Source organism: Eretmochelys imbricata, chromosome 13, assembly GCF_965152235.1.
Source record: "Eretmochelys imbricata isolate rEreImb1 chromosome 13, rEreImb1.hap1, whole genome shotgun sequence".
Classification (NCBI taxonomy): Eukaryota; Metazoa; Chordata; order Testudines; family Cheloniidae; genus Eretmochelys; species Eretmochelys imbricata.
The window spans coordinates 1,530,361-1,551,060 of NC_135584.1; the positions used below are offsets into that span (position 1 = coordinate 1,530,361).

At 56.0% G+C, this 20,700-nt stretch overlaps 1 protein-coding gene across 1 annotated transcript in view; it reads left to right on the forward strand.

Annotated features, from left to right (window-relative positions):
* Nucleotides 1-20,700, forward strand: part of VSTM2L (V-set and transmembrane domain containing 2 like) — a 42,360-nt gene that overhangs the window by 10,529 nt on the left and 11,131 nt on the right. The window contains exon 2 of the mRNA XM_077832544.1: nucleotides 19,928-20,097. Coding sequence (XP_077688670.1) covers nucleotides 19,928-20,097 — 170 coding nt within the window. The remainder of the gene's footprint in view (nucleotides 1-19,927; nucleotides 20,098-20,700) is intronic.

A 20,700-nucleotide genomic window follows, 5' to 3' on the forward strand; every position in this document is an offset into this window, starting at 1 on the left:
CAGCCACCATAGGGATGGGAACAGGCTAAACGATGGGCACACACTGGAATCACCAATTCATGTGCGCAGGCCAGCATGCTGCTGTCCGATGTCGCAGACCCAGCCAGTCAAAGATCTCCAGCTGGAGGCCCCTGCTCTCCCATTGCAGAGTCTGAGTACTCACGCTATCGTGGAGGGGATTTCGGTGAAGGGCACAGGTGGGGCAGGGCCCTGGTCCTCAGAATTCCACCCACTGCCCGCAAAGCTTGTTCTCAGTAATACAGACAAGCCATTCGATTGCTCCGTGCACTAGCCAGCCTGTGTATGTCTCTGAGCATCGGCTTCTCTGCTCTCACCCCGAGCTGGACTGGCCACCGGCTGCCTGGGGACGGGTGCTGATCTCGGCAACAAGGGCAGCTGCTCCCGCCCCAGGCTCCGGGGAGGGAAGAGGCCGAGGAGACAGTGAACTGGATTTGTTTTCAGCTCAGCACATTGAATCTCTGCCCCCAGCTGATCTGTTGCCAATGCCAAGTGGACAGTAATCAGAGGGGACCCTGTGGCTGCTCAGAGCCGGTTTCAGCCAGGCAGGAATGCGTTGATCGAGCGAGTTTTTCTGTAGACCTGGGCCTGGCTGGGGGGTTTATTGTTAGGCTGGAAAGAAGCCACAGCAGCAGAGTGGTGGTGAGTTTGGTGATTTCAGGCAAGGCCTTGGCATTGCAGGGGCTCACCTGTCTCTTGGAGCGTCCCCTCTCTGCAGACGCTGGTGGACTGCAGTTATCGCTGATTAAACCCACCTGTGTAGGATGAAATCAGTCGCCCGGAGGGAGCCGCAGCAGCTCTGCTGCCTGCTGCTGAAGTCCGGTACGGTTCTACCCGAATCCCCCCTTGTGTCCCTCCGCCCTTCTCCTGTGCTTGCCTTGTGATCGGCACCATCCTCCCTTGCTCTGGAATTGTGAGCCTCTCACTCCCTGGGCTTTCCAGTGTCCCTCACGCCTCGGCTTTCCTGCTCCCTTCGCTTCGATAGCTGCAGACTTTCCCCCTGGATGGTTTAGTATTAGGGCCGGGGCGATAGATTTTTCTCCCTTCCCGGGCCTGCTTTCAGGACCCCCTGGAGTAGGATACCACCCAGTAAGAATCTCCTCCCCCTCCCCCCTGAGCCTGTCCAGTACCGTGGTATGAAATCCCACTGGGGAAGCCTGCTCAGTGAGCACAATCCTGCAAGTGCCCGAGTGTTTCCCCCCCTTAAGGCTCCCTAGGTTTGTAATTCGCCTGCAGGGCTGAGAATGCTCCTTCCCCTGCTGCGTCCTTCCAGCCATTGCCATGCTGCTCCTTGCTCGAGGAAGGGGTGTGGGGCTGGGAGTCCCTCTCTCTTACCCACTCGCCCTCAGGGGACTGAAGCCCCCATGCAGGGGGGTTTGTATCTTTCTGCTTGGATCCATGAGAGATAAACCTGCCTGGTGAAGCTGAGTCCGTCTGTGATGCTCTGCTCGTTTACAAGTCTATGGAACAAACCCCAACCCTTGACCCCCTTGTGTCTCCAAGTATCGCCCCATCCCCCTTGCGTCTCTAAGCTCGTTGACCGTGTTGTTCACAGGTGCTGTCTGGAGTTCCTCTCCCGGCTGGTTTCCGCCCCTCGCACTTCACTGGGGCTGCTCTCCTCAGAGTCCTTTCCCTAGCCACATCGCAGAGCCAGTGCTCAACCCACATCCCCGCCTGTCAGCTGCCTTGGATGCTGCTGGCCAGGCTCGTCTTGCAATCTGGTGCTCTTCTGGCTTCCCTGGCTCTGTCCTCTCCTGGTTCTCCCCCTACGTCTCGAATCACTCCTTCAGTGTGTCCTTTGGCAGATCTACCTCTTCCCCCTCCAGCTTTCTGTGGGGCTTCACAGGGCTTGGTCTTCGGTCCTCTCCTCTTTTCCCTCCCCACCTTCTGTCTGGGTGATCTCATCCACAAAGTCAGCGACCATCTCTCTGCTGATGCTCCATAGCTCTACCTCTGTACTCCAGACCTGTCACCTTCTGTCTCCCAATCTTCCCCCGAAAGCCCTGCCTGCTACCGCCTTTCTCCACTGTTCTGCCTGTCACTCAGCCCTCTCGCTAGGGCGGCAGGCTATGTCTAAGGCTTGCCGGCTTTTCCTGCGTACCGGCTGTAAGGCAGGTCCTTTCCCTCCCCTCCATGCAGTTACATGCTCTCCTCATCTCGTGTCTCAATTACTGGGGCATGTTTCTCTCTGGCCTTGACACATGCAGTCTTGCCCTGCTCGTCTCCTTGCAGAATGCTGCTGCAAAGATCATGTTCCTGGCCCGTCACCCCTTTCTCTGCATCCCTTCACTGGTCCCCCTCTTGACTGCATTGAACATAAGCTGCCTGTCTTCGCTTTCAAGGCCCTTCACAGTCAGTCCCTGCTCTCCCTGTCATCTCTCACTTGCTATCGTGGCATCAGTGCCCATTTTGAATTGGTCACTGGCACCAGCCTGCATCGCCCGCTGGTTACATTTTGAAACAAGCAGGCTCCTGTTTTCTACCATGCTGCCCCTCCCGCCTGGGGAGAGTTCCCCAAACATCTGCAAAGCTAATGCACTCGCCTCCCTCAAAACCCTCCCGAAAACTTTATAGCTGGGCAGAGCCTGCCTCCTGTCACTCTGACCACTATTGTCTCATTGCTTCCTTGTGCTCCTCCTTTGGTCTGTCTGCAGCCATCTGGTGTCACCTGACTTAGATTGAGATTGAAAGCTCTCTGGGGCAGGGATTTTCCTTTTGGTCTGTCTGTACGGCACAGGGCACAGTCAGGTCCTGGTCCAGGCACTCTGGTAAAATGAGTAACTAATCATACAAATGCTACGTGATGGGCTACCGCTAGCTGCCTGGACATGCGAGAGTCAACCGGGGATTAAGCAGCTGACCTTACAGCATTTCCATTAGCTAGGAGTATTGAAAGCACCTCGGGGCCTTTCATGGTGGGTTTTCAGCTGTTTTGAGTGAATTTCTGTTGAAGGGAATGTGAACCCTAAAACTGAGCAATGGCCCACGAAACTCTTGTCCCACGCTCATTCTGAAACCGTGAGACTTGCTTTCATGTCCCAGCCAACAGACTAGAATTCCGAATCTACCCCACCATACAATGGTTCTCCACCTTTTCAATGCCGTCCCTCTCCCGTCCAACTGGGATCCAGCCCAGCCCCGCCTCGCTGGTAGCAATGTGAGAAGGCAGTTGGCTGAGAACCCCTGCCATCATAGACCTCACCCAGCATGGGCCCTAGGAATCTGCTGGAGATGGAACTGTATCTTCTGAGGTGCCACCTCTGGAAAATGGTATCCAGGAAAGGAGGCTACACCTTGCTGTATTTTTCCAAGTATCTAGGGAGTCTAGGCACCAGATGGGAGGTTAATTTGTGAAAAGTGAAGCTTCCAGGCGGGTTATTAATGATGAGAAGGAAGGTTATTTAATGCATGAAAAACTTCTAGGCCCAGGTTGTTAGAAAAGGACACACTCAGCTATGGCAAATGCCAGTGCAGTGAGCTGCTGGGTGTTCATTTGCACAAGCATTTACTACAGTTGCGACTAGAGCCATACAACTTTTATTCTGTAAACAGTAAATTCACTGAAAAATACGGTTTCAGGGCACTGACGCTTGGTGCATTCAGGCAGAATTGGGTGAATAGTTTTGGTTGAAAAAAACCTGAACACCAGAGGTTTGGAACTGCGGCTTCGATTTGCCGTTCCCCTGAGCAAATTTTTTTTTTCATTTCATGGTGGGGAAAAAAGAAACTTCAGCGTTGGTTTGAAATGAACGGACTCTCTTTGGATTTGTCAGTTTGTCACCCAGCTGAAACAAAACCCAGCTCAGCAATAATTGTACCAACCGCATCCACCCTGCTGGGGTCACTTGGCTGTTGGGGTTCCCGCTGGCCTCTTGTGGCTGATAATGGCCACTTGGAAAAGTCCTTTGCCTTCTAGGTAGCTCCAGGAGTAGCCTGGCTTCTGTTAGTTCCTCTGACCCCTGCCTCGGGGCAGCTTGCCTTCTGTTTCGGTTTCTCCTGCTTTTCACGCAGAGCGTTGCTCCAGAGTGCAGGGGATTGACGTGAATTTGAGGGTAGGGAGCACGCGACTTACAGGTTCGAACATGTAAATTAGGGCCTCAAACTTGGTGGCAAGATTGTCCCTCCCCCAGCTGGGAGGCTGAGTGTGAGCGCTGGTTTGGTCTGTGTGCGTAGGGCTGTCAACAGCCAGCGGGCCAGTGTCATGGGCTTATTGCCTCCTGCAATGACCGAGAGGCTTCTGTGTAGAGCTGAGCATTGTCTTTGCCTCCTGGCCTGGAAACCGAGACAGACAAACTCCTCTCTGACCCACCGGGCTGGGGAAGTGCCTGGAACAGCAATTGGGTGTCGTTACTTTCAGGAGAATTTCGCTCTGCCTTCCCTCCAGGGTATCCGAACCTGTGTGGGGGACGATAGGTGAAATGTAGGCACAGCACTTCGGGACGCTGCAAACCCTGCCCTCTCCCCCGGCCGGCCGCAGTTATGCTCTGCAAGGAAAATAAGTGAGCCGAAAACCTGACCGGGAAAGCAGTGCTGAGAGATTGCTGTACCTGAGAGAGAATGGGCCGGAGAGCAGGCCCCCAGCGCTGCAGGCCTTAACAAGTTCTGCTAATGAGCCTCCAGATAGTTTAGCCTCTTGGAGCTATTCGAGCCCTTGGAATCTGTGTATTGGCCTATAGCGAGTAGCCTCTGCCACGAGCTGGGCTGCCGGGCTGGGGGAGGCCCCATTTGTTTCCTGCAGGAGAGACAATTACAGGGCACCAGCACAAGTTCCTTGTTCGCTTTCCGTCCGCTCCCCCCGCAGTGGAGCAGTGATGTGACGATGGCAAAGCCCTTCAGTTATGAAACTGTCCTTCCCTGGGCTGCTTCAGCCTGTGCTTTGTCAGCTTGGCAAAGGCAGGTCGCAAGCGTCGCCCAAGCCCCTGCGACAAGCCGGGCAGCCGGCGGCTGGTGCCCCAGCTGGGATCTCATTATCTCCGAAGGAGGCTCTGCTGGGCTGCCTGCCGCGGAGCGGGGCGCGGCTGGCATGTAGGCGCTGGCGTGGGCCTGGAAGCTGTCTGTGCTCTGGTAACCGCGGAATCCGAATGTTGGGTCCCCAGGTCTGCACAGGTCTGGCAGGCCCAGGGGGCTGCTCCTGCTGAGGGTGTAGGTGGAATTGGGAGGAGGAGAGCTCTGCCCACTCCCACGCAGGGCGGCCGTGTGCCCAGCACGTCACAGAGCACAGGGCAGGCTCCGAGCTGTCACCGCCTGCGTCCCGGGAGCAGCTCCACGTTTACTCCTGTGCAGCTGCGAGCAGAACGGGGCCCACTGCTGCTGTGAGATGGTCCCTGGCCCAGGTCTGGGCCTGTTTAGGAACATGGCGAATCTCCTGCTGATGTCAGACGGAGCAAGAGCCAGCCCTAAGGGAGATGGACGTGGGAGGAGCAGGCAGTGTCCCTGTCGAGCGAGGACCCGCTTCCCCCACACAATGGATTCGGGGCCATTTCTGGAAGGCCGAGATCCTGGCCTGGTCTCTGTGTCCCTCCTGCTCCCCCTTGAGCCCTCAGCAAGGGGGAGCTGGTGTCAGGTCCTTGTGCTCACCGGGTGCCCCGTCTAGTTGAGAGGCGAACCTGGCCTGGATTGCGGATCGCCCCAGGAACACAGTGAGGGGCAGCCCCTGCAGGGAGAAGTGTGGCTAACCACCTCCCAGGAAAGTGCTGGTCCCCCCCACCCCCCGCTTCTCCCCAGGGGTCTCATTCTGCCTTAGCTGCCAGGAGCGCCTGGCTGCGCTGAGCGACCCCGGTGGGTTGGTCTGTGCTGCCCTCCCCTGTCGGGACTTGGGCTGCAGAACGGATGCCATGCGACGGTGGGGAGACAGCGAGCCGACTGGTATATCTCAGGTTTATGACAGCACCAGGCTGTCCCAGCAGGCGTTTTCAATTCCGTTTATCTGTGTTTCCCCATTGAGTTCATTTTATTTCCCCTGATTTTTGTTTCCTGGGAGATTTATCGATCCTGGTTTCCTCGGTTTATGACAGGCAGTGGCTATAAACCATCGGAGCACTGAGCCCGTTAAAGTCACTCTCTCCTTTGCCTGCTGGCTAAGAGGACACCGCACCAATGTCAGGGGAGGGGGAGCAGCACAAGGTGCAAAGGGGCAGGGGCTTCGGAGCCAACCGGGTGGGAAAGGGGCAGTGTGCTGGGCACTTCCAGATCTTGTCAGGGAAGGGCTTATGGCTCAGCATTTCTGGAGCGCTTTGCAATGTCCGTGCACCATCCTCACCCAACTGGCCCTCGGGGCTCCCCAGGGAAAGCAGCCTTCCCCTCTCTGCCCTGGGGAGAGCAGGGGTAAGGACCTGCTGTTGTCTGTGACCCTCCTTGTGAATGGGGCTACTCACAAGAGGAAGAGCCTTGCCCCAGGCTGCAGTGGGAGCTGGGATTAGAGCACTGAGGCTCTGGCTCCCACCACAAGCCAAACCTGCGGACACACAACACCACGAGTCAAACATACAAACCGTGGCCAGCAACTCCATCGGCTGTAAGGAACAGCACAAGAGCGGCCATAGAGGGTCAGCGCAAAGGCCCATCTAGCCCAGTATCCTGTCTGCCGACTGCGGCCAGCGCCAGGTGCCCCAGAGGGAAGGAACAGAGCAGGGAATAACCAAGTGATCCATCCCCTGTCGCCCATTCCCAGCTTCCGGCAGTCACAGCACCCGGAGCGTAACAGCCAGTTCTCCTTGTTGGTGACCGGTCACTAGTGGGAGACCGTTGCACAGGCGAAGCTCGTGCATTACACTTAGTCCACAGCTCTACAGACTCATCCCGGGAGAGGAGCATTGGCCTGCACGGGTATCCCACTGAACGTTTCCTTTTCTGCTCTGCCCTGGGCACAGGAGTCGGAGTCTGAGAAGGCAGGATCCTGCCATTCTGTTCTGGGAAAACCGGCTTGGGCTGGAGTGAGAGCTCTGAGCAGCTACAGAGTATATGTGGGAGGAAACCAGGGAACTGTCGGTCTCAAACTATCAGTAGTTTTTAAGCCGGGGCGTCCAGCCCTTGTCTCCGCCTCTGGCCTGTCACTAGTGGCAGCACGGTTGGGAGCGTACATCCGCACATGCCATTCGTTACACTGCAGATGATTGTAGCTCCAGTTTCATAATGAATTTGCTTTCCCCATGTTCTCGCTCAGTGAACACTTGTGCGATCCGTTTTCACCAGGCCAAATAGTCCTGGAAAGTGAATTTCATGCACAGGCTTTTGTGGAAACTGAATTTTAGATTCACATGCACAAGTATTTGCAACAGGACTGCAGCAGAAAAACAGCAATTCCAAGTGCTTGAACGTTTATCTAGCCAAGGAACTGCCCCCGAGCACGACTAGCCAGCGTGGTCTGAGCAGGGAATATCCCAGATACACAGGGACCTGCCTGGGAAAGACCAAAGTTCTCAGCCAGTTTTAACTGATGAACTGGTGAATTTCTGACCTGCTTCTAGACCTGAGCAGAACGAGAAGCGCCTTTCCCTTGCTGGCCACCGCGATCTGCAGCTTTGAGAATGTGGCGGCTTCCCCCAGCCCTTGTGTAGGAATGGCACAGGGAGGTCCCTGCTGAGCAGCACTGGGCTGGGATGTTGATCCCAGAGGCAGGAAGCAAAGGCCTCGGGGGCTTTTCTATGAAGTGCTCCCACTTTTCTCTCTCCCGCGCCGTGCACTGTGTTTTCAGAGTGCTGGTCGGCACAGCAGGTTCAGCGGAGCCGGAAAGGGCTCTCGGAGAAAGAAGAGTCCGTGCTGCATTGCTATAAAAGGCCCTCGCAGTCATCCTTATCGTCGCCTCCGAAGGCTGCGCCACTATCAATCTTTCCTAGGATTTCCCTCCAGGGGGACCCCAAACTGTTTATCACTTGCCTGGACCATTCTCCAGCTCATTGCCAGATGCCAACTTTGCTGAAACCGACACTGATCAGAGGCAGTAACATCATAACCCTCATTAAAGCAATTCTTTATTTTACCTCTGATAGCAGCTGCGTGATGTGATGTTCCTGCCCTTTGCTTCCTCGTCTACCACTTCGTGTAACTGGAACACTCTATGCGGGTCTTTTGGGTTAGTTTACGTGTGTGTGTGTGTGTGAGAAGAATGCTGCAAATCCATATTCACAAATGTTTGACTTTAAGGAGTTTGAGCTTGTGCCCTGGTCTGTTTCATGTTCCATGAATGTTTGAGCATCTAGCTTTTCATCTGGGGACCAGCTCTGTGCCTTTCAGTGCAGACCCCTCCGCTCCCATGTGAACCAGTGCCTTTGCACATGAATATAGGGAGTCACGAGCCACACTCTGGGTTGGAAGTGCTTGCACAATCAGTAGCAACACCGTGTAATTTAAGTGACCAGTCATACTGCAGATATCAGTCAGTTTATGACAGTCCGCGGGCAGAAATATGTCTGAAGAAATTGCTGGAACAACCGAACCGGCCAGGAGATGCCTGCTCCCTAACAGGAGAGAGGGCTGAGTTTGTGAAATCGGTCTGTTGCTTCCTGTGAATAGTCAACCCTAATCCAAAAGGAGGACTAGTGGCACCTTAGAGACTAACCAATTTATTTGAGCATTTATTTGATGCATCCGATGAAGTGAGCTGTAGCTCACGAAAGCTCATGCTCAAATAAATGGGTTAGTCTCTAAGGTGCCACAAGTACTCCTGTTCTTTTTGCGAATACAGACTAACACGGCTGCTACTCTGAAACCCTAATCCAGTGTCCTTGTGGTGTTCTGTATTTCCCATTGTGTTTCTGAGACACCCGTCCCCCCCGCCCAATACCAGACCCACAGATACAGAGGCAAGACCTGCGTGGGCATGCATGTGTGTGTGTGAGCGTGTCCGTCCCAGCATCTCTCTGTGCGGTACTTACGTGGTCCATCTCCGTGGACCTGGGCGGGTGGATGAAGCTCATGTACACACTCTGAATTAGAAAAGCAGAATCCCTCCTTGTCTGCGTCTGGCAGCCCCCAGCCATGTACAAACACTGCCAGCAGCGGGCGGCTCATCCACCGCTGGCAGGGTGGGGTGGAGCCCTCCCCAGGCACAGGGCCTCCAAGGGCACCTCTGTAGCCCAAGGGGCCGTGGCTTCCGTTATAGAAAGATCTATTTAGCATCTGCCAATATTGCCGAAAGGTTAAATAGCAACTAACAGTGAAAAAGGCTCCAGTGAAAGGCAGGGATTGCACCCTCTGACTGACCCTGACCCCAAGCCCCCCTTGATTTACTGGGGGCAGCATGGGACCCTTGAATAGGTGGGTCGTTTGGACCCAGTCTATTTTTATTTCTTTTGTTCCCACCAAGAACGGCCCCCCCAAATACCCAGCTAAGCAAGGGGGACTTTGACCTACTGAGAACCATCTCCAGTTTATACCACCGTCAGCAGAAGCCCTTACAGAACATGGTGTCTGCATCCCAACTGCATGCATTCGGTCTTGCAACACCGCTGCAGCCCCCTTCTGCTGCAGACTTCCTGGCTTTATCCTTTAGCCAGCTGGGCTTGATCAGCCACTTTCTGAAATGCTACTCTCTGCTGGTTGTACCTACTGGGGATTGCAGTTCCACACTCTCTGCCCGCACTGGTTCCCAGGGAGGGTGGCTAGATAAAATATCACCTACAGTATCTCTCTGTTTCCTCTGTCACTGAGCCTTCATCCCGAATTTCTCTCTCTGTCCATCACCTTATCACTAATCTAACACCCATGCTATTGCGCTGCCTTCCTTTCCCTCACAGACACAGTGTCTCGCTGTCTATCTATCAGCCAGACTAGCGCGCTCCATCAATCTCAAACTGAGAAGTCCTGATGTGCTGGGAGTTGGGTGGAGCGTCACTCCTCAGTGCTCTGCAAAGGGAAGAGCAGAGAAGCCCAGGGCAGAAAGACTGCATCCAGCCCACGCCTTTGCATCTCGTCTCTGATGCCAGTTTCTTTGCAGTGCATTATGGGTAATTGGGATGGGATACTTGGGGTGCTCTGGTTGGGTCAGCGTGAAAGATGATTATCTCTAGCTGTTAGCACTGTTTAGACTCAGACTTTGCTTTTAAATGTAATTTGACAAATGGCCCTTTTCAAATGGGAAGCATTAAAAAAATGTGAATTTCTCATTTCTGGAGTCCCCTTTGTGCTGGGCCTGGGCTCCTGCTCTTCTGAAATAGCACCAGTTCTAGCAAAAACCAATTCCAGAAAGAAGGCAACATGATTTCCAGCCCGGCTGGTCTCTTGTGGAGTTTGTAATGAAATGTGAGAATTAGTGCAGTTAGTCAAGGCCTTATGAGCAGTTTAGATTTTTAGCTGTTAGCCATTTCCCTGAGCCGTCTGCGCAATCCCACCAAATTGAAAGGGACCTACAGTGCTTCTTTCTTTGCTTCCTTTGTTCATGCACCAGTGACATTAGAGATGGCAGCAGAGTTCTGCGGCGGGCGTTTGGTGAATGACTTGCTGTTGCAGTGCCGATGCGGGGAGGGCACTTTACTCGGCATGCCCAGGAAATATGGCAGCTATTTTATACTTTTCGAAAAGGACGGCTAGTGCGCTACGTCCATGCTTTCCGAGTGCTGCCCGTGCAAACAATGCACGCACAGCTTTGCACACGCCGTGACTGCGACTGAGCACGCACACGTGCTGATTGTGTGAGCAAACGGCAAAGTGCAGTTGTTCATGTATTTACTGTACTTACCACGTTAACTGCCTGTGGAAAGGAGCTGCATGCATGCAAGTCAGAGTGCAACGTAAGTCACCTCACGGGAGTCTGGGTGTGACCAGCAGCTGCGAGCTGGCCAGAGTGCCCAATGCTAGGAAGTGAGCCTCTGCCGTCCCCTGCGGGGACACTGCCCGGCTGCAACGTTCAGCCCTATGACCCGGGACACACTGCGCTTTCCCCAGACATTAGGCCACATCCAGCTTTTGTGACCATATTAATCTTCCTGGCAACGGGTTATGATCTAATGAGCAGAGAGTGCCCATGGAGCCAGATTGACAATGAAACGGACGGGCCGTCCCTGCCACGGAGAGAGGAGATGGGGGCACGAGACAAAACCCTCCGTTCGGAGGTGGGGGTGGGAATGGAGGAGACAAGCACGGAGGAGAGTGAGACGGGGCAGAAACAGGGAGTGGGAAAGGTGGGAGCCAGGAGTAATGAGAGGCTGAGAGAGGTGGTGAGGGTGAGACAGAGGGAGACTGGACTGGCCAGATGTGGGGGTGGGAGGAAGCCGGGGGGAAAGGAGCAGAGAATGAAGTGCTGGGGCGTTGGGGCAAGCAGGGCTGCGGTGGGGGGAGGGGGAGGAACTCCCCTATTCTTTCCCTGTCAGCAATTATTTACTGCCCGTTTCACTCTTTGTTGCCTTTTGATGGACGATTTCCAGCTGGCCGGTCACTCCAGTTTAGCCTCCCCTCCTCCCTGGCCCTGTGGCTTGGGGCCCAGCTGCAGCCAGCAATGTGGGGGTGGTAGCCAGTGGCCAGGGAAGGTTTTAAAGGAGCCGTTGCAGTTGTTCAGACCAGCGGTGCTGCGAGCGTGTCCCGTTAGCCGGGAGGGACAGTCGGGGAGCTGCTGGGCTGAAAGCAGAGGGCCTGTCCATGCTGTCCGTTGGACGAGCGAGGCTGGAGCAGGTGTAGCAGACGCGCGCTCTCAGCTGCAGCCGCATCGGGCGTGGCACGGCGTTCAGCAGCCCCGTGAGAGCAGCAGGTCTCCGTCTGCGTGTCGCAAACGCTCGGCCCGGGTCAGGCTGCTCCCCACCCCCCAACAAGCAGGGCCCCCAGGCTCCGGCTGTGGGTGGGTGTCACAGGGTGGGTGTCACTCACTGCTGCAGCCCCCCTCCTGGCTGTGTCTGGGGAATGAGCGCTGCTCTGGTCCGGCGCCCCCTTCCATCGTTGGCTTGCCCCAGACCCTCTATCTGCAACTCGGGGTGCTCTCTCCCGCGTCATGTCTCAGCCCTCCCGCTACGTCACTGTACAGTGCCCCCTTCCGGGCTAGCTCAGTCCCTCCAGACCAGCTGTCCAGTTGGCATCTCCCACAATCCGGTGCCACTTCTGAGTGGCTGGCAGGGGAACCCAGGCCTGCCTGCTACTCTGGTATCAGCCCAGAGACCCCCATCAGCAGCCAGGTTCTGTGCAATTTCCACTCGCGCTGCCGTTTCCCTGGGCTGCTTCCTACTCTGCCCCCCACAGGCTTTCTTCTCCCCGTGCTGGGCAAACCCTTGCCCCAGGGCCAGGATCCCAGGGCGTCTCTTGCTGCCGGGCTTCCTCCTTTTCCCTCTCTAAGCCCAGAGGGTGACCACCGGCTTCCACACTGCAGCCCCCTTCTGCTGCAGACTTCCTGGCTTTATCCTTTAGCCAGCTGGGCTTGATCAGCCACTCGTCATTGTCAGTCAAGCCAGACACTCCGCTGGATCTGGTTAATTGGCCCTACCCGCACCACCATGACCCCTTCAGGGCCGGGGTGGGGGGAACGCCCATCCCCGTAGGGCTCCCTGCTGAGGGGAACGGTCACGGCCTTGCTGCCCAGCTTGGAGGAGCCACTGCGGCCATGTTGGATTTGGGAGCAGTCGAGGGGCCAGCATGGCCCAGCCGCACCCTCCGTGACCCCTGTGCACTGCAAGGCACCCATCATCAGGGGCTGTGGGGGTGGGGTGGGGTGTCTCCATGGCCACCCTCCGCCGGGGTTAGGCCGGGTCATTTCACTGGGGGCATCATGCGGACCTGGAAGGTGCACGGTGCTGAACTAGTGCATCCCTTGGCCGGTGCTGCCTACTCAGGTGGCGTTGGGCCTGGTCCCACTCTAACCCCCCCGCCCCCGGCCCCAGCTAACTATGGCATTGGTGGGGGAGGGGCTGCATGGCTTTCAGCTCGTGGACTTCGCTCACGGGTGGCACCAAAAGCTGGAGTGGCGACAGGGCCGGTGGGGCTGAGAGTTACAATGGTCAAAGCCCATCACGGGACAAGCGCAAGGTTGAGGTGGCTGCTCTGGGGAAGTGTCCTATGGAATGTCCCCATCAGCATCACGTGGTTTGGGGATGGACTGGTGCCAGATCACTGGCTTTCCCGGGCACCAACCCAGCCCTCTGTGCTGCAGCGACCAGTTCTTGTACTGGCCTCAGCTTGCCTGAAAGCTGAGGAGGTCACAACCCGTGTTGAGCCTGGCCCAGGACAGGTTTTAACAATCCCAGCACCCTGCTGGCAGCCCGTGTTGCCTCGTTCGGATGGCAGCGTGCTTGCTGCTGATTGAGAACCAGCTGCTGGACTTGGCGGGACCTCAAAGGGGAGCAGAAGGTCAGCTTTGCCGAGGGCTGCTCTCAGCCAGGCGGTGGGCATCTTGCTGGAGCAGATATAACTGTCGCCTTTCCTTTCCTGGTACGTTTCAAGCGTGCCGGCCATGCGTGCCAGCACTCCTCCAGATGGCGGGGGCCCCTCTCGGCAAGATCCTCTTTGGTGTTTGCTTCTCCAGCCTGCTCTTTGTTGTCACAGAGGGACCCAGGATTAGAGGCAAATACAAATCCATTCTCAACGCCTGGGCTTCTTGGCAGCAGAGGCCCTGCATGTGTTGTAGCCTGTACTCGCCGCGCCTTCCAGGTGTCTTTCTCGCAGGCTCATGTTAATAAGCCGCTTTATGGTCTTAAGCGTCTGCTACACCGATTTTGTAACAGACACAGTAATGAGGGTCAGTTTATTTCCTCTTCGTCCTCCTCCTCTCACCACTGCAGGCAGCATCAGCTCCCGAAGCTGAGACCAAGTCCTGTGAGCCAACCTGCCACTCCTGGGAATCTCTGTGCTCCATTTTACACGGTGGGGTGTCCGCGGCAGGCGGGGCCTCGCTGGGAAATAGCAACATCTGCATCGGGCTGAAATGGTCCCCAAGGCCAGCCCAGTGTGCGGCTCCCCCCTGCCCTTCATAGCTGTCGTCTATGTGTAGCTCCAGGGAGCAGGCTCCCTCCAGCGGCCAAAGCTGCCCCCAGCGGCTAAAGCAGCCATCCTCACCTAGCAGAATCCAGCGTGTCCGCTCCACCTAGAAGAGTCCGCTCCACCTAGTCCTGTCACCCCGAGAATGTCTCGCTTATGCATTGGCTGGGGGCCTGTGGAGGGGGGCTGGTTGTGATTAAGTTGGGCATCATGGGGTTAACTGCCCTACCCAGGGGTAATGCAGCCTCCTGGGCTTGTTGCCCCGCCCCCCTCCCCCTTAGTGTTACTCAGGCTGTCTTGAAAGAGACTTGCTCCCCCATTGAGCTTGTCTCCCTGTAGCCATTCACCAGGCCCTCCTACAGGGCTGACTTGATGGGGACAGTGATGCTGCAAGGATCCGGGAGATCTCACAGGGGAGAGATCCCGCTAGAGCAAATCTTTGATCTGCAGGAGCTGCCGGGGCTGTTGGCAGAGCTGGCAAACGGAGGACGTCTGCCTGCTGGTCAGCACCGGGCTGGGTGTGCTGCTGGTACCCAGAGCCAAGGAAGAGGCTTGATTGTAGAGGTTGCTCCAGCCAAGGCTTGGTCAGATCTCCTTAGTGACTAATGATGGGGAGGGGGAGGCGCCTATGCGGGGGGCGGGGGCCGGCATTCCCACCAGTCCAAGCCTCTGGGGCCTGCAGCATGGTCTGGAACAGACTTTCTCATGAGATCTCCAGGGGAGCCACCAAGCTCAGAGCCAGCCCTGGATCCAAATCTGAATTAACCCCAGTTTTGCAGATGGCTGGCTTGAGGGAGAGAGGATGGCCCAGCGGTTAGAGGACTTGGGAAACCTAGGTTCAATTCTCTGCTCTGTCCAGACTTCCCATGGGATGTTGGGCCAGCCGCTTAGCTTCCCTGTGACTCATTCCCCACCTGCACGGAGGGAGTACCTCTGCCCTGCCTCGTGGCGGCTCGGCGGATAAATACGTAACAGACTGAGGCCCTCAGCTCGTCTGTGGCCCCAGCTGCAGTATCTAAGGCAGTGAGTATGGAAGCCCCATTGCAGAGAGTGCCCTGAGCTGTGGTGTCTTGATTCAGCTCTAGATCCTAGCTACACCTGAATTCAGGAAGGGGAGGCGCCGACGTTCTAGATCTCTACTTCATGGTACTGCTGGAGGGAACCCGGAAGGGAACGAACATAGAGGCCAGATGAGGGTCTTGGTCACACCACTGTAAATCTGCCCTGTAACCCTAGTAGAGTCAACAGAGAGTGACAGCAGCGCGTTGGGGACCACGTTCTGTCTCACTGCAGAAGGGCCTGGCCCCGTCTCGTCTTGGCGTCCTCTGCAGTGCTGGGGAGGCTTCAGAGAAGGCAGTTGTTAGGGACCTGCCCTTGTCTCTAGACGGGGCGTCTCAGGGAGTCTGAATTTTCGTTCTCGGTTCCATGTGGTGTTGTGCGCGGGGGCTTTCACGGCCACTTTCCTTCCGGAGACACAGCGTCAGACCTCCAAGAGGTGGAGCAATGGCCCCTAGAAGCTCTCCTAAAGGCTGGTGTCACCTCCAGCCGGGATATCTCCTCCTCCAGGTTCCAGGTGGAGCTGAAGAGGAGGCAGAGGGAGCCCAAGGGAGGGGCTGCGTGTTTCCCACGGGTGAGATGTTGGTTCCATGGGGGTGGACGTCCTATTGACCGCAGAGGAGGGGAACGGTTCAGTGCCGGCAGCTCTGGTTTTGGTTCGGATGCCCTTTGAGAAGGCCGAGCCCTGAGGTTAATTAATACGCACACTTCCCAGTTAAAACCGGAAAGAAAGAAGATGTTTGATTCAATCAAGCCTTTTCTCTGCTCATCTGCCAAATTCTAGTCTGTGGGAGATGATTTTAATTGTGTCCCGAGTAATTTAGACATGGGCTTGAGCCCTCAGGCTACCCAGCACAATCTACACCCCTTAAACTCTATAATTAAAGCAGATTCCCTTGGAGGACGTAGGTTAGATCGCACTCCCCAGGGCGCTCGGGCAATACGTGTCCTGGGTGGACAGGTGAAAAGCAGCTGGGGAGGTGCGTTTTGTGATGAAAGGCGCAGCCCTGAGGTTTCTTGTCCGGATTCCACTGGGGATAATTCAGCCTCAACATTCCCCTCCAGGGTCACTAATTCTGTGTGTACAGGGGAACTGGGGCATGGGTAGTGCTAGGTGAGGATGAGGCCGTGGTCAGACTCCACCTTAGAAAGCAGGGTTCTGGACAGCTGGGGACAGGGTCAGCCGGCATTACGACAGGCTCTCGTCGCTGTGTTGTGCAGTGTTTAGAACAAATAATGCAGATGCTGAAAACAAGCTGCTCAGCATTAATAAGAACTTACGTGGCATTGAAATCAGGAGTCCCGGTAGGATGTACTCATTAAGGAAAATGCTTCCCACTCACTTGATAGTCATTTACTTTTACATTGCATTGTTTAGTGTTGGGGGAACTGCCAGAGAGAGGCATAAATCGCAGCTTCTCCCGGGTACCACTGGGGCTCAGGGTGTGAGCCAGGGTCCGGCCCAAGGCTTTGTGCATGTGACAAAGTGGGACTGTTCTTAATGTTCCCTCTGAATTCTGTAGGGGTGCCTCAGTTTCCCCTATGCATTTAAGTCTCTAGGTGGTGGGATAAGAGGGTGTAATTGTTGCAGAGCAAAGGGCCAGGGTACATAAATGGCCGACACTCTGTCTCCTGGCAACTGATGGCCTGGGCCCTTCCCCCCTGCAAGGTAAAAGCTAAAGGGTTGGAGAATAAAGGAATCTGGTGACCTCCTGGCCTGCGAAAGGGACAAAGCCCAGAGGAGGAGGGGCTGGAGGGGGAGTCAGTTTGGGGCTGGCTGGGGACGAGGAGTGAAGTGCAGACGGGGTTGTCTGGCTCACTGCCCCCCAAAATGGACCCCGCTGAGGGGTCATGTTCTCTGTACCTACAAGTTCTGTATTAGACCATGTTCCTGTCGTCTAATAAACCTTCTGTTTTCCTGGCTGGCTGAGAGTCCCGTCTGACTGAGGAGTTGGGGGGCAGGACCCTCTGGCTTCCCCAGGAGCCCGCCTGGGCGGACTCGCTGTGGGAAGCGCACGGAGGGGCAGAGGATGCTGAATGCTCCGAGGTCAGACCCAGGAAGGTGGAAGCTGTGTGAGCTGTGTGTCCTGGAGACAGGCTGCTCCCAGAGAGGAGGCTCCCCCATAGTCCTGGCTGGCTCCATAGGGAGCAGTTCCCGAGCGTTGCCGAGCAATGCTGAGGCTCCAAAGCAAGCTGGTGCCCTCTGTCCTTGGAGTGGGGCCTGGTGAGCCCTCGCTGCCACTGCCAGAGCTGGACTCGTGCAGCCGATGGGCAGAGGAAAGCCGACCCGTCGGGCTGTCACACACCGACGCTGTGTTTTATAGAAGGGGAAATGAGGAACCACCAGTGGCTGCCTTGTTCCTTACAGAGATGCTGCCGTGCTCCTCTGGTGTCATGGAACGATGCTCTTGTGAACTGAAGGAGGCAAATTGAGATGCTGGGCTGGGCATCAGGAACCTGGCTCTGAACCCCAGCTGTGCTGCGTTCTTGCTGTGTACCCTTGGGCTGGTCACATAACCATTCTGGGCCTCAGCTTCCACATCTGTGAACTGGGGATAACAGTACTTCAGCTTAAGGATGGCTCTTTACCTTCCAGCAATGAACCAGTCTTCCCTCTGTACACCGTGCCAGGGCCTAACGTGCGAGCCCTCCCCTTCAGAGACCTGCTGTAGATTCAGACTCTGCCTCACTCACAACAGAGGAGAACCTTGTTCAAGCCCCTGGTGGACGGTTTCCACCTCGCCAAACCCGGGCTCTTTGAGGTAGAGAGATTGAAGACTGGGATAGCAGGGCTTCTGCTCACAGGACTGAGGTGCAGGGCAACACAGCTTGGGGACCTCCTGCCTGGGCTGGGACAGCAGAGGTTGTGCAAGTTGGAGGAGAGGAGCATTGGCAAGGCCCTCTGCCATGGCCAGGACTGGAAGGGCAGGAATGCTGGGGGCTGGGGTTTGGGGCATTGAGGGCCATATAGGTGGGGCTGTGGATGAGAATTAAAGCACACCGTCAGAGCAGCGGGAGGAGTTTGCACCGTACCCTGGCCGCCGGTGGCCCTTGGACCCCGTAAGCAGGAAACTGACACACAAGCTGCAGACAGAGAAATCCATCGGTTGTACTTTTTGCTGATGTTGGAACTGGAGGGCAAGATCCTGATTAGGCCATAATCTGAGAACGTTAGCGTCATTGTTGTTTAATTGTTTCATGGTAATGGCCCCAGGACTGATGTTGCAGGAGCAAGAAGCGCAGCCCTTGGCTGTGTGTCGTGGCGTAGCTGGAACCAGGAGACAGGGGCCATTCATCCTTTTTATGTAGCCAGCTTGAGTCAAGAGAGCGCTTTCACGCAGACCTGTAATTCGCACTTATTTCCAGTGCTTGGATGTTATGGAATCCCTGGGATCCCTTCCTGCACTGACTGAAGCCTTTGTAATTCTTTGTGTCTGGGGTCCCTTAGTTGAATGGGTGGCCTGGGAGGAGCACTGCCAGGAATTCAGCAAGGAGACGGGGATGCCTGTTAAGCCCCTTATGCAATGTATTTTCCTGAGCTCCCCTGCTAAAATGGATTAAAGGAAAGCGATAAGTCTACGGGATTTCCATGCGTCCAGAGGGACGGAGAGATAGCAAAGGTATTAACTTTTCTGTCTGGGCTGATAATAATTCAGTTTTCAGCCTGGATCAGAACTCTGCAAGAAACCCACGGGGAAGCGGTGCACGCAGTTCTAAAGAAATCAGCTCCCGAGCATGAATCGCAGAGGCAGGAAAAGCCATTGGGGCAGGAGTTGGAGGATTTGAGGGGCAGCTCTGGGGATCTTGGTGGCTGGAAAGTCAGCACAGAGCAGGGCGGGATGAACTGGTTCTGATAAAGTAGCTGCCCGCGTTTCACCCAAATGAAACACTCGTGGGAGGGAAGTTACCTGTTCAGCCTGGAAGCGTGGGGGCTTCCAAACTCTGGAAGGCTTTGAGTTTTCAGCCCCGGGGAGTCTAACCAAAGAGGGTGGGGACGGGGTGGAATCTCCTGACAGGGTAGAAGCTGTCGGTCGGATATGTCATTGATTGTGACAAAAGCATTTCCGGAATGACCTGCCCATTGCAGACACTTGACAGGGGAACAATACTCTCCAGAGACGAGGAAAAGAATTCTAATGACACCTCTGAACAATATTTGTTTTGCGAGAGAAAAGCAAACCATATGGCGTGTGGGAGACTGTTTGGGGCAGTATTAAATGAGGATTTGTTTTTCATTTATACTTCGATTTAGGCAGCGCTGGGATTGTGTTGGATTTACTGGGCAGAGATCCTGTAACACAGACATCTTGCATGTCCTGGAACGGGAAGCACCCGGGAACAGTCGGTTTGGGAGAGCAGGATCCGAAAGGCCCCCTTCGCTCTCCTGTGCATGCTGCTGGGTCTTTCTCAGGCCGGATATTTCTTCTTTTAAAAAGCCCATGGGTCTGGTGCTGATCGCACGGGCAGGAGTCTGGGGAAAGCGCAGGGGAGCCAGTGAAGGTGAAAATGTAGAACTGGCGAATGTGAGAGGTGAACCAGGCCCAGCAGACATCTCTGACTTGAATGACCCTGTTTGTATGGAAAGGATCGTTCCCAGGATGGGATACGCTGGGGCAGACTCTCCACACAGAAGCTGGTATCTTTCGGTCCCTGGGCTAGGGCTAAGCCGTGTAGCCCAGAGTTAAATGAACACGGAGGCTGCACAAGGCAGATGGCTTCGGCTTGGGCTGACGCCCACTGGTGCAGAAAAGCCTCAGTGGGTCTGAAGGTGGCGGCCAGTCTCCGTTCCTCCGCCCCAGGGGATGGGATCTTTCCAGTGAATACCTCCAGCTGACGGGCCTGGGCGCAGGCTGTGCCGTGGCCAGCAGAGGCAGGGGGCTGTGGGAAGGGGTCTGGCCAGCTGAGGATGCATGCCCTGCAGTCCCTAACGGGGGGCTGGCTCTCCCTTCTCTCTCCCCTGCAGCCCTGTTCACAGAGACCCCGCACGACATGACGGCCCACGCTGGGGAGGACGTGGAGATGGCCTGCTCCTTCCGAGGCAGCGGCTCCCCCTCCTACTCGCTCGAGATCCAGTGGTGGTACGTTCGCAATCACCGGGACTGGACAGACAAACAGACGTGGGCTTCAAACCAGGTAACCCTTCCACCCCGGCGCTTGGCTTCTCTGCCTCGGAATCAGTCCCTGAGATCTGTTGGCATTTGCCTTTGGCAAACCAGACCTGCCCTCCCGCAAGGCCAGGGGCTGGTGGTGGGGTCCTGCTCACGGGCACTCCCCTGCCACCAGGCTCCTGCCCCTCCCTTTGCTCCTACCGCTGCTGCCGGCAGCCAGGCAGTGTTCCCGGTCGGCTGGCATCTCTGGGATGAGCCATTTTATTATTGTTTGCCCAGGGTGTTCGTGTCTCCAGCAGGCTGAATCCAGAGACTTTATCCCAGTGAGCCCCCCGCCCCTGGAGCTAAGGGAACTTCCTCCTCCGTGGTGCTGAGCTCCTTGGAGGAGGAGCCAGAGCCACGGGGAGTTGTAGGAGCTCAGCACCTTGTAGGATTGGGCCCTTTCCTTCTATATTCAGCTCCTCTTTCCCCGCTCTCCCGTCTCCTTCCCCAGAACCCGAGTCTCGCGGTGGAGTCTGTTTCCCCTTCCCTCCCGAGATGGGCCGCGAGTCCCTGCCCCGCCATCAGGGATCACACCAGGATGATGCAAGCAGGGAAGGTCACTTCCCAGGGTCCTGCAGGCCAACGC